The 17,580-nt window shown below is 42.0% G+C and overlaps 1 protein-coding gene across 2 annotated transcripts; it reads right to left on the bottom strand.

The window, feature by feature from the left end:
- Positions 1-1,595: 1,595 nt before the first annotated feature.
- Positions 1,596-16,080, bottom strand: preb (prolactin regulatory element binding). 2 transcript variants are annotated; one of them, XM_080308660.1, is made up of 11 exons: positions 15,718-16,080; positions 14,296-14,518; positions 13,215-13,377; positions 12,712-12,907; positions 12,279-12,529; positions 7,536-7,616; positions 4,863-4,990; positions 3,968-4,141; positions 2,342-2,414; positions 2,104-2,263; positions 1,596-2,026 (listed from the first exon to the last, which is right to left on the bottom strand). In XM_080308660.1, the coding sequence occupies exons 3-11, from the start codon at positions 13,347-13,349 to the stop codon at positions 1,932-1,934; spliced, it is 1,293 nt and encodes a 430-aa protein (XP_080164786.1). In that variant the 5' UTR covers positions 13,350-13,377; positions 14,296-14,518; positions 15,718-16,080; the 3' UTR covers positions 1,596-1,931. The 2 variants fall into 2 exon arrangements, with proteins under 2 accessions (XP_080164786.1, XP_026040270.1); XM_026184485.2 differs by having other exon boundaries at positions 14,412-14,518.
- Positions 16,081-17,580: the final 1,500 nt, after the last annotated feature.

Raw genomic sequence — 17,580 nt, 5'->3', positions numbered from 1 at the left:
GGGGTTACCAGCAGGTTGTTTGCCTGGACAGGTGTAAATGGCCACGACATGAGCTCTGCACTCCGGTCATCAGTTTAGACCAACAGGTAACTACTGTTTAAGCACTGCTTCCAGCCAAGAGTGATGCCTTATATGCCACATAGCTGCAGAAAAGGCTAACATTGTTATCTTTTTACAAAAAAAACCAGCTGAACATGAGAGGTTTTTGGACAAAGTTTGTGTTCTTCATTCTTTAAGCACCGGCACCGTTTCAAAAGTACCGGTTTGGCACCGGTATCGGATAAAACCTAAACGATACCCATCCCTAGTGTTCATGTTAGCAGCTCTGCGCCATCACATTAGTGCCACCTACTGAAGCTCAAGAGGTAGGAAATATCAACCATTAGCATTTTTTTAAATAGGTGACTGATTTTATTTTTTAAAGCCAAGAACCAATAGAAGCTGGTTTTTAATCATAAATCAAGAATTTAGGCAGTACTGTAAAATATACATCATGCTGAGAATAAGTACAAATATTTCTGCAGGATTGAAGCGTCCAAACATCAGCGTCCTCCATCAGTGGAAGAAGTTTGAACAAGAAAGAAAACTCTTAGTTGGGCAGGTATACTTGTTTCTGTCCTTTCTACTGAAGCGTTGTCTAATATTCACACAATCACTTCTCTGCACTGTGTGTGATGTGAAGATTTCATGCATTTTTGAGTGAGGCTGTAACATGACGAGTGAAGTGCTGGGAATACTTTCCAAATAATATTCTAGGAAAATACTTTGGGCATGCAGTTTTGAAAGGAGAGGGAAAACAGCATATTAAAGTACATGCAGTTTTTGGTGCAGCTTTCACACTACCCAGATCCCAGTGCGAACATCTGCAGGATGTGCTACAACCAGACCCATCCACAAAGGCACCAACATCCCTGTTACCAGAACCCAGAGGTACCTTATCCAGGCGAGAGGCTGAAACATCGTGACAGCTGATGGCAGAAAAAATATTAAGATCATTGAAATAAAGCTACTGCTTAATGCAACAAGAGCTCGAGCTCTCTAACGAGAAGGCAAGTTTGCAGTTTATTGATGAAGACATACTATCACTAATGATTAGTCCTGTTGGTCTGTTGTGTCTCAGGCCAGCTGTTTACAGCCAGTGTCTTTATAAATTAAAATAACCTTTATGTGGTTGTTTTATTCAGTTTTATTCACACAGGACCAAACAGTCGCCTCAAGAAACAATACTTTAAGTTAAGACCCAACAATCAAAGGTTTGTCTGGTCATCTGAGACGTTTACCTGTTGGATGAGTTCAACAGCAAGTTTCTACTGTGCTCAAATAAACTTCAGGGTTTTAAAACTAACTGCTGTAAAATGTAGAGCTTGAACAGTCACTGTTGTGAAGCACAAAGTAAACTGCTAAAATCATTGGTTTTTATTAGTTTTTATTCTTTTATTTAACCAAATGGAATCAGGTTGTTTTTTAAGTCTTATTTTTGTCCTTAGGCTGAAGAAGCTGTTCAGGTGTTCATAAAGCCAGACTTGCTATTCTTCTGCAACACGACACAAGCTCGCACAGGAAACGTCTGAATTCAGACGTCCAATGAAAAACAATTTCAGTTTGATTCATTTTTATTTATATTGAGCTGAATCCAGACAAAAACATGTTTAACCAACGAGCAGCTTCTGTCATCATTCATGTCTCTGCTGCCAACATTTTTTTAAAGTTACTCAAAGTCAATGGATCATTCACTGTGAACGTTTTTTTAATAAAAGGCAACGTCCTCACAAAACAATCCAATGAAAATCCGGCTTTTAAACGATGATAAACCTTTAACGCTGTCCAGGTTTGGTTTAGTAACGGTGCAGTGATGGGACGCATGAAGGCTGAACTCAGGTCCGCCGATGCAGAGAGATGATTAAATGCTCATTCGTGGCAACATGTACGACTTAAATAAACCCTGGAAAGAGGTGCTGTAGGAGGAGAACGACTCCCACCACCAGGACACCACAGAAGAACAACACCAGCCAAACAGGGAAGTATCCTGGAGAGAACACAGGAAATGATGAACAGGCTCTGAGATTATGAGACATGTTCAATAAATGATGATGCAAGACTTACTTCTTCTGGCAACACGGTGTAGTTGGCAGCGACTGTCCACAGCTACGCTCAGCAGGGCTGTTTCATTGTTCCCCTTGATGTTCTTGCCTTTCATGGAGTGAGGCAGGAAGGCCAGGTCTGTCACCACGATGCCGTGTGATTCATGCACATAATACAGCCTCTGCATACAAACACCACGTTATAAGTTAAAAACATGGCTGCTTGTTGGATTTATGCATCTGTAAGTGCAGCGTGTCACCTGTAGGGAGAACGCGATGTAGATTGCTACTGATCCTGTCACAGTTCCAAGGCCAAGAAATGTTCCAGAGTCACTACGAGGAAGAAAGCAAACAGCTTCAAGTCCGACTTGCCTTTCCAAACTCAATATGCTACGCAAACGTGCTTTCAGAGAAACACTAATCACTTTTGATAAAAGATGTGCACAGCTAATGGTTGCTGACTGAAGACCTTGACTTTAGCATTGTTGTGGGCGCCATCTTAGTTCAGAGGTCCAGTTTAGTGATGAAAATTAGTAAAGGGGACGTCTAAAAGACAGCTAAGGCTAAAGCAGTACAGAGATGGAGCAGTGCCTCCACACTATCCAATGTAAACATCTATAGGACGTGTTGTCTGTGAAGGTTCTCGGTCATCCAGGTCATCGTAGTCTAAGGAGCTTGTAAGAAAAGTGTCTGGACTTCCTTAAGTTGCTTGAGAGGTGAAACGTCTTCAAGCAACTTAAAGAGGTCCAGACACTTTTCTTACCAAGCTCTTTAGACTATAGGGCGTGTTAGAACAAGAGTCACCATCACATAAACCACAGGACTTAAAGAACAGTGCCAACATCCTTGCTGCCTGAACCCAGAGGTACCTTGTCCATCCCCCAACTAGAGGGTTACAGTTAGTAAATCTGTATAATATTAAGATCCCAAAAGGTTGATTCTGGATGTTTTCAGTGGGAGAAACATCACTGTCAGAGGCCATAAGAAGATCATTTGTAACCTTCACTAAAGCTGTTTCTGTGCTGTGATGAGCTCTGAAACCTGACTGAAACTCTTCAAATAAACCTCTGCAGATGATCTGTTAGCTGTTTGACAACTACTCTTTCAAGGATGTTTGATATAAAGGAAGGTTGGAGATTGGCCTATAATTAGCTAAGACTGCTGGGTCTAGAGATGCTTTTTGAGTAATAGCTTAATTATTGCCATCCTAAATGTACATGCATACATAATTAATAAAGAGTGATAAAGATCGAAGAGTGAGCTAATGGCAGGATGTCTTTGAGCAGCCTTGTAGGAACGATGTAAAATGAACACGGAGGGTGAAGATTAAAAGTGATTCTGCAGGTAAACTCGGACAGAGTCTAAATAATAAATATCAGTGAAAGTAGCTGTATACAGTAAGAAGTCTATGGGATTGTTATGAGTCATGTTTTGTGTAATGGTTACAACTTTATTGATGAAGTCATTACTATTCAAGGTTAAAAAGGAGCAGTCATCAGAGCCTCTTTGTCGCCATGGATACAGTGCTGGAAAAACCTGGAGCTATTCTCATTTTCACACACTCTCCAGGCTAAATGAAAATGCTCTAAATTAGTGAGAAGACATTTCCTCTCCAGCTTACTGATTAGTTACTTGTGTATTTGTGAGTTAGAGCCAGGACGTCTGAGACTTGTTCAGAGGAGCGACAGTATTCAGAGCCGCACGCTGTGAGGACGTGACAACATTAAAGCAGATAATCAGCCTCTGTAGGAGCAGAGCTTAGGTCGCACTAAATCAGATTAAAAAGTCTGAAATCAGAAACGAGGGCCTCGTTAGACATCGTAGTCATACCACATCTCAACAAACACAACAGCCAGTCTGCATGTCAGCATTTATGAAGCTGTTACCTGACAGCCAGACTGGAGATGACCTCCGTGCCGCAGGGAGCCGTCAGCATGGCCAATAAGCTCCTGCCGTCCCACTTGGTGAGGTAGCACGGGGGAGGTTTTCTGTCTCGTTTATGGGGGATCTGCACGGTGTAAAGTCTCAGGGCATCTTTCTGGTCTTCAACCTTTCCAAACCTGAAACAGGCGAACAGACAACCATGCAGTCATTGTTACTGACAGACGTCTGTACAGTGCACCTGAGAAACTCATCACTTCACTTGTTCCACATTTTTTCATCTCTTAGTCTTATGGATGGATTCCATTTATTTTACACATTCACATTCTGCAGACTAAACTCCACAAAATGGAAAAGTTTGCTTGAAGCTTTGCAAGTTGATTAAAAAATGAAAGACTAAGATGCACACTGGTACATAAGTACAGCCTGCTCAGTACTTTGCTGAAGCACCTCTGGCAGCTGTTAAATGCTACAAGCTTGACGCGCACAGTGCAGCTCCGTCAGCTTAGATGGGGAGCAACAGTGCACAGCCATTTTCAGATCTCAATGCAATGTAACAAGTAGTGTAACAAATTACTTTCTGTAGTGAGTAAATAAGTAACATGCTGCATCACTTTTCTTGAGTAATGCATCTGACAGGTGATGAAAACAGGACGCAGGAGCTCCGTCACAAACACTCAGTACTTGTGGAAGTGTCCCATTTTATATTTTTCAAATTTAAACAAATTTCCAGTCAACTTTGTTTCACTGCATCATTGTGAGATATTGTGTTAATGCGTTTTGGAATAAGGCTGTAACAACACGTGGAACAAGTGAAGCATGAATGCTTTCTGGGTGCACCGTACTGTATGAAACACTAAGATGCTCTTTGATTGAAGAACAAGCTAGATTAGGTTTTACCTGCAAGCCAAATATCGATAGGTCTTCTCATCTATTTGAGACATGGTTTCATGCCATTTAAGACTCATAGACAACTGGTTGCCACTCCATACACTGCAGGCAAAGTCCCGACCAACAGTCACCAGATGCTATATGACAACAGACAGAAGGTTACTGATGAACCATCTACACTAACTGGCTACTAAGTTACACCGTGCCTGAACCCCTTTTTGCATCCACAGCTGCCTTAATTCTTCATGGCACAGATTCAACAAGGTGCTTGAAACATCTATATTGTCATCATAGCACACAGATGCTGTATATCTGTCAGCTGCACATCCATGAGGGAAAAACTCCAAAAGGTGATGAAGAGATGGGACTGACATTTGTAGAAATCTAGTGACTAAGGAGGTCATGAGGGTGCCTGTGACTGGAAAGTCGGTGGTTTGTGATCGCTGGCTTTTCCAGTCTGCTTATTAAAGTATCGCTGAGCAAGACACTGAACGCCAAGTTGCTCCCGATGCACTCAGAGTGTTACTGTGTGTGTGTATTAGACAAAAAGCACTCAGATGTAGAAAAAGTTACTTTCGAATTTGATGATTTTTCAGTGTTCAGTTGTCCAATTTTGGAAACAGCAATTGTAGAAATGTAGTCCAGTCTGCTGCTGTAGACGTCTACTCGAACGTTCAACCATTCTCCTCTGACAGTGAGCTGCCGGTCATGACATATTTTCTCTTTTTCAGATCACTCTAATGACAGATAGGTGAGCAGGAAAATCCCAGTAAATCAGCAATTTCTTCTCTTTTCAAGTCCTGACATCAACAACCACGCCACGCCCAAAATCACATTTCTTAGCAGGTCATCTTAACCAAAGACCTAAATTTGCTGAGCAGCTACCTGAACGCTACAAAGGTTAATTATCTTATTAATAATTTTACTTCTTTGCTTTTATTTAAAGAAAAAAAAAAAAGCAATCTGGTAAAGCCAGAACATCTTACTATTCATCACTGATTGAAGAAAATAAGAACAACCCCAGGTTTCTCTTCAGCTCTGTAGCCAGGCTGACAAACAGTCAGAGCTCTGTTGAGCCAACCATCCCTTTAACGTTAACTAGTAATGACTTCATGAACTTCTTCACAAATAAAGTTTTTATCATTAGAGAAAAAATGACCAATAATCATCCCACAGATGTAATATTATCTACAGCTACTCTTAGTACCATTGATGTTAAGTTAGACTCTTTTTCTCCAATTGATCTTTCTGAGTTAACTTCAATAACTTCACCAGTGTGTGAATGTGAGAGTGAATGAATAGTGGCATTGTAAAGCGCTTTGGGTGCCTTGAAAAGCGCTATATAAATCCAATCCATTATTATTATTATAATAATTACTTCCTCCAAACCATCAACGTGTCTTTTAGACCCCATTCCTACAAAACTGATCAAAGAAGTCCTGCCATTAATTAATTCTTCAATCTTAAATATGATCAACCTATCTCTAATGATCGGCTATGTACCACAGGCCTTCAAGCTGGCTGTAGTTAAACCTTTACTCAAAAAGCATCTCTAGACCCAGCAGTCTTAGCTAATTATAGGCCAATCTCCAACCTTCCTTTATATCAAACATCCTTGGCCTCCAGTAACACTGTGAGGAACCTTGGAGTCATTTTTGACCAGGACATGTCCTTCAATGCACATATTAAACAAATATGTAAGACTGCGTTCTTCCATTTGTGCAACATCTCTAAAGTTAGAAATATCCTGTCTCAGAGTGATGCTGAAAAACTAGTTCATGCATTTATTACTTCCAGGCTGGACGACTGTAATTCATTATTATCAGGAAGTCCTAAAAACTCCCTGAAAGCCTTCAGCTGATCCAAAATGCTGCAGCAAGAGTCCTGACAGGGACTAGAAAGAGAGAGCAGATTTCTCCTGTTTTGGCTTCCTGTTAAATCCAGAATTCAAAATCCTGCTCCTCACATACAAGGTCTTAAATAATCAGGCCCCATCTTATCTTAATGACCTTGTAGTACCATATCACCCTATTAGAGCACTTCGCTCTCGCTCTGCAGGCCTACTTGTTGTTCCTAGAGTATTTAAAAGTAGAATGGGAGGCAGAGCCTTCAGTTTTCAGGCCCCTCTTCTGTGGAACCAGCTTCCAGTTTGGATTCAGGAGACAGACACTATCTCTACTTTCAAGATTAGGCTTCAAACTTTCCTTTTTGCTAAAGCATATAGTTAGGGCTGGACCAGGTGGCCCTGAATCCTCCCTTAGTTATGCTGCAATAGACGTAGGCTGCCGGGGATTCCCATGATGCACTGGGTGTTTCTTCTTCACTCACCTTTAGACTCACTCTGTGGTTATCCATCACTCTGGATTCAATTATTAGTCATTATTAATCTCTGGCTCTCTTTTTCCTGTTAAAAAGGAGTTTTTCTTCTCAACTGTTGCCAGAATGCTTGTTCATAGGGGGGGTCATATGACTGTTGGGGTTTTCTTTGTATTGTAGGGTACTTTACATACCTTACAGTGATTTGATATAACTTGTTGTGATTTGGTGCTATATAAATAAAACTAAACTGGCTTGCTCCCATGTGATTGGCTGATAAGACATTTGCATTAATGAGCAGATGAACAGGTTCACCTCATCAAGTAGCTAGTGGTGCAAGTTGTGTTGTTAAATATTGACACTGACCTTGTTCCCAGGACTTATATCCAAGTCTTCGATCTCTCCTTCATGTGCTTTGAAGTCAAACTTTTTCTTCAGGGAAGGAAACTGAAACAGGACATACCAGGTGAAGACAACGTTTTATTCTTCCACTGCAGGACAAATACACCAGCGTCTTATAACATCTCACTCCACTAAATACTGAGCTCAAAAACAATAAATACATTATTATGGTTTATAGTGAAATCACGTTCTTTCCACTTGCAGATTATCACCCCAGTGCTCATGTTTACCTTCAGTAACCACTGTTGCCGACAACAACAAGACGTGCACTGAATGATTGCTTTCTAATGACTGAGATTTCAGCTGGTTTCATGCCTTTCTTCGTGTTTTCAATGCTCCCCTGTGTCATTTCTCATTATTTAACATAATATTAACATTATAGAGAGCTATGCTTGATTTCTTTGCATGCATGGATTGGATGGGCTGTTACCAACATCTGTAGTAACACCTTTAGAAATATATGTACTTAGAAAATTGCAGATGTGATTAATACTTATTTACTGAAACATTCCAGTTATAGTTACATTATGAATATGGACATAGTGTCATTTGAGGTTATCCACATTCAAACTGGATGAAGGTTTTAGGAGTTTCAGCTCCTTAACATGTGCCACCCTCTTTTTAGAGGGACCAAAAGTAATTGGACAACTGACGAAGGCCATTTCATGGGCAGGTGTGGGCAGTTCCTTCGTTCTGTCATTATCAAGCAGATAAAAGACCTGGAGTTGATTTGAGGAGTCGTGCTTGCATTTGGAAGATTTTGCTGTGAACAGACATCATGTGGTCAAAGGAGCTCTCTGCGCAGGTGAAACAAGCCACCCTTAAACTGCGGAAAGAGAAAACACTCACACTGTTAGGAGCGGCAAAATCTACAGTTTGGTGCATCCTGAGAAAGAAAGCAAGCACTGGAGAACTCAGCAACTCAAAAAGACCTGGACGTCCACGACAACAGTGGTGGATGATCGCAGAATCATTTCCATGGTGATGAGAAACCCCTTCACAACCAAGCAACATTCTCCAGGAGGTAGGCGTATCCAAGTCTACCATAGAAGACTACATGAAAGTAAATACAGAGAGCTTACTGCAAGGTGCAGGCCGCTCATAAGTCTCAAGAACAAAAAATCTAGACTGGAGTTTGCAAAAAAAGAAAAAAGAAAAGAAAGCGAAACAAAAGAGAGCACACCTAAACAGCCAGCAGAGTTCTGGAAAAGCATTCTTTGGACAGATGAAACCAACATCCACCTCTACCAGAACGATGGCAAGAAAGAAAAGCACGGAGAAGGTGTGGAACAGCTCATGACCCAAAGCCATCACATCTGTAAGCACAGTGGAGACTGATGGCTTGGGGGTGCTGCCAGTGGTGCTGGGACACTGGTGTTTATAGATGTGACACAGACAGAAGCAGCCAAACTAATTCTGACGTGTTCAGAGACAAACTGTCTGCTCAAATGCAGCCAACGCCAGTCAAATTGATTGGGGGGCGTTTCATAATACAGATGGACAATGACTCAAAAACACACAGCCAAACAAACCCAGGAGTTTATTAAAGCAAAGAAGGGGAATATTCTCAAATGGCCAAATCAGTCAGCTGATCTTAACCCAATTAAGCATTTAACTATCGAAGACTTTGGACAGAAAGACCCACAAACACACAGCAAAGCTGCTGCAGTAAAGACCTGGCAGAGTATTAGAAAGAGGAAACCTGCTCATGTCCCTGAGTTCAAGACTCCAGGCTGTCATTCCCAGCAAAGGGTTCTCAACCAAGTACTAGAGATCCAGGGCTCGCAAAGTTTCTAAATCCCTGCTAGCCCTTCGGCCAGTCACTCTTCAGTTTTTGGTAGCCCAAAGTAAATTTAAGTAGCCCGAATAAAAAAAGATTATTTTTATTGTATAATATTGTAAAGGAAACAAAACATCAATCAAAAAAATGTTAAAACAAAAATTACAACAACTGTATATAAATTACAATCACCAACTCAAATACTTGGTTCTACCTGAACAGAAATTTCTGTGAACTTGTAAGAACTGTGTGGGACATGAATCAGCCTGTGTCAGATCCTGAACTGACATTTCCACTCAAGTCACGGATGAGAAAATGCCACTCGACGTTGAGGGCATAGCATCTCCTTCATCAGCTTTCTCTTCCTGTGCATTGCCCTCCATTTCACTGCTCTTCTTGTCGGGGTTTTATGATCCAGGTGTCTTGAACCTTTCCAAGAAAACATCCAGAAACGAATCGACTTGTCAGGGCAAAAAGATTCAACTGTTTCCCCATTAATGGAGAGTTGCATGCAGTCATTCAGTGTTTCAGGGTGTAGAGAGGTACGATGTTTGTCTTCACTCGGTTCATGCAAGAAAATCCTCTCACAGATGGCTGTCGATGGACTAAGTGTCAGCATTAATTTCACCAGCAACAAGATATGAGAGAGATGTTCTGGATTCTCAGAGAGATGATCTCTGTACAAGCAATCTACTTTGCTACCCCGGCGTTCTGCAAGCCACACTTTTAGATCCATCCATCCATTCTTGTGGAATTTTCTCTTTCTCATCTAGCAAACAGGCAAAATGTGTGACAGGATAATCCACCTCTTCATCCCCATAATTCGCCAGCTCTTCTCTGGGGTAGGGAAGAGTGGAAGGGTCAAAAACCTTGAAACTAGAGAGAGGCTTTTCCACGCAGATTTTTAAATCTGTTGTCCATGTACTTGACTGTGTTGTCAATAATCTTCTGGATCTCTGCACCAAAGGTGTCTTTGTCTGTTCCCTCACCTCTTCTAGCAGGTCGCTGACTTTTTGTTAGCTGAGTTCCACAGTAGCAAATGCTACCATCCTGGTTCGCTGTGAACTTTGTGTCCAAGCTTTTCTGATATTCTCCTGGTTTTGTTTTTAGGCTGAGTAAGCGTGATGTTGTGCTCTCAACTAACTGATTGGTTCGTGTGATGTTTAGGTTATCATGCTGAAAATCCGTACAGCACTTGGATAAGATGGTACTGGAGTCCAACATGAAACGCAGGAAGCGAACAAATTTCTCAGTCTTCATCTCCTGCACCACCCCCTTAGCCTCGGCTGCATCCTCGGCTTTGACATCACTTCCTTCTGCCATGTTCTCCATATGAACAACAGTGGGAGTGTAATTTTTTTCCACAGCCTTCAGTCATCTCCGCCGGCTTGGAGCCACCGTGTGCTCTTCAGCCCACTGAAATGTGCCAGCCTCTCATTTAGCAGCTCACTTATCTCTGTCAGCTCTCTTCGCTTCTTTGGGGAATAGTAGTACATCTTAAAGATGGTTTTCAGTGTATCTTCAAATTTCACCAGGTACTCACAGCCTTTCACACTATCCAGCACAGCTAGCTCTAGTTTGTGTGGCACACAGTGGATTGTTATGATGTGGGGGTATCCTCTGTTTCAGTCTCCCACCTACTCCTGTTTTCTCCATCATCACTGCAGCGCCATCAACAGTTGCACACACTACTTTCTCCTTCTACGTATCTTCTCTGATACCCATGGTGTTCGCTGCTTCATCAAAAGCCTCTAAAATACCTGCAGCATTTGCACTCTTGACTGGCTGAAGTTTGATCATGTATGTGGCTACGTCACCATTATCCCTCACATACCTGACGTGAACCAACTCCTGTTCTATTATACCAGTGTCTGTACTGCCATCTGCAAGAATGGATAAGAACCTGCTTTCTTGAATTTCCTTTTCAATCCGGTGTCTTGAAGTTTGTGCTGCTGCTCCAATAAACTCTCTGCAAGCATGGTCACTGAGGCAAGTGGAACCAAGATCGAGGCCATTTGCTTTCTGAAGTTTGCAAAGACGGCTAAATTTTGCCAGTGGTAGTTCACTCTTTGCAACATGGTACGCAGTTCTGGTACAGCTTCTTCAGGACTTCTTGTTGTGCTTGGTTTATTTTTAGTATGTTTTTTGCAACTGGTGTTTGTTCTGGGAAAGATGCTGCAGACTGGGCAATAATGCATTTCTTGTGATGCACAGATGTCTCACGGGTTCTGATGGGGTCTTTCCTAAAATTACTGGTCCCAGTAACAAAGGCGCTTGTCGACTCAAAAACTCACGACACACCCTGCAGAACATGATGTTATTTTGCTCGTCATATCCCAGCCACAGAAATTCTTTTGTCCATGAAACCAAAAAAGATGCGCCTCGTAGTCTGATTTGTCAGAACTTTTCGGCGTTGTGGTCGGCTTTTCACTCACCAGTCAGTACTGCTGCTCTTTATACAGTTTGTGCGATCACAAAATGAAAGTGAAAGCAACAAACAAGCGCAAAGTCAAACGCGATTTCAATACATCACATTTTGACAGAGGCTCATCGATGCTAATGACACAATTACCCAGCTACATTTGCAAAAGCACCTTCCTATGATAGCCCGACAGGCAGGGCTGAGATAGATTTTAGTAACCCGACTGGAAAAAGCCCCGGGATGTCGGACTAGCGATTTTGCAAGCCCTGAAATCAATACTTTAGTTATTAGTTTATTTATTACTTTTGAGCCGCTGAAGTGACAGGATTGTGTTTTTGAAAGAAATGCTTCAGTTTATGCAATCTTTTTGTTCACTGCATGAAGGCTGAAAGTGTTCTTCATTGTGGTAATGTTCAGAACCAACATTAGAAGAAAACACCGTCTCTGTCTATGCGGAGCTAACTGTATATGTTTAACAGCTGTGGCTGAAATGATTGAGTCTTACCTCCCAGACTCTGATGTGCCCATCGGTGCCTCCAGTTAGCAGCAGGCTCTGGTCAGGACTGAACCTGACGACTTTCTGAAGCGGATCCTGAGGGTTCAGGTCTGACTGCACTTCAGCTGAAGCGGTCACAGAGATGTGAATCGTCTCGTCCTTCATATCTGACATGTTTCCAGATGGTGTAACTCCATCCTGTCCACACTTGTCTCCTTTCCCAGCTCGTAGCCTGGCGTTACCCTGCTGCTTGCTTTTCCCTGCAGCACAGAGGACACTTTTTATTTGAACAGAAGGTGTTCAGTCTTTGTCTCAGACCATAAAACCCTTTTCTTCATGCTCAGTGCTGTAGCTGCTGTTTGGGAAATATAACATTAAATTGAATCAGACACAATAAAGAGGTGTCATTTTAGCATATTTAGCTTGTAGCAGTGTGCCTCACCATCTTTATTAGCATCTTTGGCTTCTTTCTGCGTGCACTGTTTAAACTGCATCAGACAGCAGGTCCCATCCTGTCCTGCAGCAATCACACCTTTACCTACAGCCATGTTCATGGTAGCACGTGTGTCAGTATCATGGGAGTGAAGGAGACTGGCACTGTGCTGGTATTCCCCAACGAGCTGCAGATCCAGGAAGTGCTGTAAAACACAAACATCAGTCTGCTATTGTTGTACTATGGATACAAACTCAGTGTGCATCATGTATCAGGATACTCTCACCAAACACACTCAAAACACTATTTTTGTTAGTTTGTTTCCAGAGAGTCAAGAAATACAAGAAGAAAAGCACAAGTGAACAGAAGAACTCATGTGTGCATGTAAACTACCGTAGCATGCTGTCTGTGATCATCCTGGTATACGTTATTAGATCACATAAATGAGCCTTATCAGGACAATGACACAGCAACACTACAGCGACTGTACAACACCCATCTTCAGTACTGACCACAGCGTTCTTTATGCCCGTCTTGGAGGCCCCCCCTCCTCCTGCTATGATCACCAGCCCTGTGTCAGGGTCCACTTTCACAGAGTACAAGGGGAAGGGGGCTCTGTACAAATCTGGAACCTTCTTCTTCCCCATTGTTCCTCACAAAGCTGCCAAGACACACCTGTGGAAAACAGAGTAAGTTCATCTGTGACGTCGTCTGTCCTCCCTCTGCTGGAGCTACAGAGGTTACACTGAGCGATGCCGATGGCGTCCCTGAACTTTATTAAACAGTGCAACCATTAACCATCTTAGTCACGTCTAGTCCAGCAACTTCCATTTCCAATCAAACAAAATGATACAGCATAAAATAATGACCTTCACTCTGGCTGCTTGGAAGGCTTTGTGACGTTAAGAGCACGCTGCTGGAAACAGGTGTTTTGCTGGTGTTGACATGAAATCATATTAACAATAATTCAGGGTCCAACCTTACAACCCTCAGGTTAGTGGCTCAGAGTTTAATGGCCCATGTACGTTTTTTCTGGCTTGTGAAAAAGAAAGCTTTTATTTTAAAATGTTTAAATATTAATGCAATATTTTATATTATTCCACTTTCAAGTTGAAACATGTTCAGAAAGCCGTGAAACCCCATGCCCCCCTTTAGACTCGCCCGTCTGCTGCAGGTATCGGATATAAAACCGGAGCTGTGAGCTGCATCATTTCACTGTGTTAAACAAACAGCAGCGACCACGTTTGCCCGTCTTCACTCCTGAGTTTAAGGCTGGCTTTTCCCAGTAAAGGCTTTAATGACGATTTCAGGAACAGTGCTGCAGACTCTATATCTCTCCCTTTGTCTCACATACGCTGCGTCCATTGTTACTTTCAGTCCACAGTATAACAGAGCTCCAGACCGCTACGCCGAGCATTTTAGTGGGTAAAAAGATTTAGTGTTGCTTTTGTTTTGTTGCCTCACCAGCACACCTGTTTGCACTTTTATTTGCACCAGAGTTGAAGGTCAGAAGTGAAACCGACTATACGTGATGATCATCAACTGTTCCCTTAATGTTTTTTGAGCAGGTTATATTTCTAGCAAAAGACTAACCATTATCAGTTTAAGCTCCTCCAATGTGCTCTTTCTTCTGGCTTCTTTTATTATAACTATTTTCAAGTCATCCAATATAGTGCAAAAAATACAGGTTTAAACAGGAGCTTGCGAACCTCTGGAAAGTCCTCATAAAGTGTTGTTGTGTGTGTTGCTGTTCAGCAGCTGGTGAGGGCAGCAGCTGTGTGCCTTCCTGTGTGCAGCTGTGCGACGCTTTGTTACCCTGAGGAGGCAAAAACAGCATTTAGATATTAATACAACAGTATGAGTAGAGTGAGGGGTTTTATAACACTAGAGCCAACAGGCTGAAAAACATCAAAGCAGACTGATGGACAAATCATTACAGGTCAAGTTGAGTGTGAAGCAGAAGCATGTGCACACACAAGTTTTGCATGAATGCTCATGCTGAATAACTGGGTGCTGGTTAGAATCTGCATGATGCTTCAGCTTCCTCTAACCCCAACCCTGGATTATTTTATTATGTAAATACAGCTATGATTAGCACTGTTTCCCACATGAGACATTGAGGTTTGTTCTTATCACAAACACTATGCATTAGCCTAATATACACGCTGTAGCCCTGCTCTAAAACATGTCATAAATCCCAAACAATCAAGCACAATGTTATGTAGCATTATTTTCCTCCTGTAGCGATGCTGAAGGATCTTAACTCTCGCTTCCCTGACAGTGTTAAAGCCGTGTGTGTGTGTGTGTGTGTGTGTGTGTGTGTTTAAGGCTCTATGGTGTAAATTACACTTAATATATGTAGTGTTTCACATCCACTTTAAACGGCCATGAATTGTACGCAGATGAAATGCTTAAAGCTAATTAACTTAAGTACTATATAAAAGCCACTCTATTCATTGGAATGAAACCTGCGTGGCTGATGTCCTCTTCCTTCATGTATTACTAGTTTCTGGGTTAATGTAGTAATCGTGTTTCTTGAAGCAGCAGCTGATGATGTGCTGGCGTGTCGGACTGAGAAAGCTACTGAGTCCCACATATAAGCTTGAAAAGAAGGTCAATTGGATTTTTGAACACGTTTCGTCCCTTCTCCAAGACGTTTGTTCAGTTTTAAGGGAAATGAAGGAGAGATCAAACGGAAGAGGCGAAATGTCGTCACAAAAGAAAAACCCTGAAAATAAGTGCAGTTACCTTCCTTTCAAGCTCTAAGGCTACTGTAACCTGGACGGCTGAGAAGCTACACAGCAGGACTCTGTGCTTTAAAGAGCAGCTGAGCAGCGACTGAATGAAAAACCATGAGGTGAAAGGAAACGGTGGCAGCGACGGAACCAGAACCATGTTAATGGTGTATTTAAACCGCTACGGTTTGCTAATGTATAGCATTCGGCTGTATTTGCTACAGTTAGCGCTTTAGCTCTGCCGGCTAGCCGGTCAGTGATTTAAATGTTGGACACCTACCTGTGCTGATAGTCCTCGCTATCCTCGGCTCGTATTTTACCATCGAGGTACGAGCTCAATCTAATGATTTCATTTTGAACTGTCGCGGAAAGAACTAAACGATATCCACTGACACTTCCACGCACATACACGTCAGCAGCTAACCAGGCGTTAAGATTTCTTCTTCTTTCTCTTAAAAGAAGGAATGGCGGTGGGCAAACAGCGAACGGTGCATCATCGCCACCGTCTGGTGTCGTGTGTTGACTTGATTCCAAGAAGTAGGTTCAACAAACGGAGTTTAAAAATAAATTCCAAGTTGAACAACTCCGAGCTTCCTGCTCCACAACAGCTGATCAGAGTGAATTCAGTGTGGTTCAATGGAATGACGCACTGAAGCGCTCAGGTTCACTCTGCTGAGTGCCATAGTAGGCAAAGAAAGGCATCATCAATAGAGCCCCGAAACTACGATTCAACATAGCAACGGGTAAATAAAGACCAGTGCTGACCATGACAGGAGCATCTTGTCATCATACACTGAATAAAATTAGATATAAAATGTATCATTTTATTATAATGTCCATGCTCATCATTTAGATTAAGCTGAATCCTAATTTTACATTTCGTTTTAAATCTAATTATTCAAACGTGACCTCAGTAGATTAAATGTAGGAGGCAGAACATGAAGATCAAATGTGGAGAAAGATCTTATTTCATTACAAATGCCTCAGCGTTTATAGAGCTGTGTGTATGCAGATCAAAGTAAGCTGCTGTGAACAGATCCAGATGCCATGAGCTGGGACAGTCTGAGCATCTGCAGACACGCTCACACAGCTAATCTGTTTATCCTGCACAAAACTGGCCTGGATTTTCATGCAACATTTTAATAACACAAGTTAGTTTGTTTTTCAGGATGTTTCACATGATGAAAACACATAATTTATCAACACACATTACATGTCATTTGCAGTTCTTCTCTTCTTCCTCTCCTGTCTGCTTTATCTCTTTCTCCATCTCTGACTAAAGTTATTGTAGATCCTCTGGTTAAATGATCACTGTGCACCATTTGTCTGTTATGAGCCACCGTGCCTGTGTTGGCTAATCCAATCAGAACAGAACATGGAATATACTTTTTGATCACCAGCCCTGTGTCAGGGTCCACTTTCACAGAGTACAAGGGCAAGGGGGCTCTGTACAAAACTGGAACCTTCTTCTTCCCCATTGTTCCTCATAAAACCGCCACGGGGGCAGTAACAAATATACGATGACTGGGAATCAAACCTCTACATAATAGAGTCATTTTTTACCAGGACATGTCCTTCAACGCACATATTAAACAAATATGTAAGACTGCGTTCTTCCATTTGTGCAACATCTCTAAAGTTAGAAATATCCTGTCTCAGAGTGACGCTGAAAAACTAGTTCATGCATTTATTACTTCCAGGCTGGACGACTGTAATTCATTATTATCAGGAAGTCCTAAAAACTCCCTGAAAGCCTTCAGCTGATCCAAAATGCTGCAGCAAGAGTCCTGACAGGGACTAGAAAGAGAGAGCAGATTTCTCCTGTTTTGGCTTCCTGTTAAATCCAGGATTCAAAATCCTGCTCCTCACATACAAGGTCTTAAATAATCAGGCCCCATCTTATCTCAATGACCTTGTAGTACCATATCACCCTATTAGAGCGCTCCGCTCTCGCTCTGCAGGCCTACTTGTTGTTCCTAGAGTATTTAAAAGTAGAATGGGAGGCAGAGCCTTCAGTTTTCAGGCCCCTCTTCTGTGGAACCAGCTTCCAGTTTGGATTCAGGAGACAGACACTATCTCTACTTTCAAGATTAGGCTTCAAACTTTCCTTTTTGCTAAAGTATATAGTTAGGGCTGGACCAGG

This window comes from Astatotilapia calliptera, chromosome 11 (genome assembly GCF_964374335.1).
Source record: "Astatotilapia calliptera chromosome 11, fAstCal68.1, whole genome shotgun sequence".
Taxonomy (NCBI): domain Eukaryota; kingdom Metazoa; phylum Chordata; class Actinopteri; order Cichliformes; family Cichlidae; genus Astatotilapia; species Astatotilapia calliptera.
The sequence above is the reverse complement of the archived record's forward strand: the minus strand, read 5'-3'. Positions and strand labels throughout refer to the sequence as shown.

Coding starts and splice junctions, on each gene's coding strand:
- preb (XM_080308660.1), bottom strand. CDS start 13,349: ATGGGGAAGAAGAAGGTTCCAGATTTGTACAGAGCCCCCTTCCCCTTG. Junction 12,530..12,711: donor CAAAGATGCTAATAAAGATG/GTGAGGCACACT, acceptor TCTGTGCTGCAG/GGAAAAGCAAGCAGCAGGGT. Junction 7,617..12,278: donor GGCACATCAGAGTCTGGGAG/GTAAGACTCAAT, acceptor GTCCTGTTTCAG/TTTCCTTCCCTGAAGAAAAA.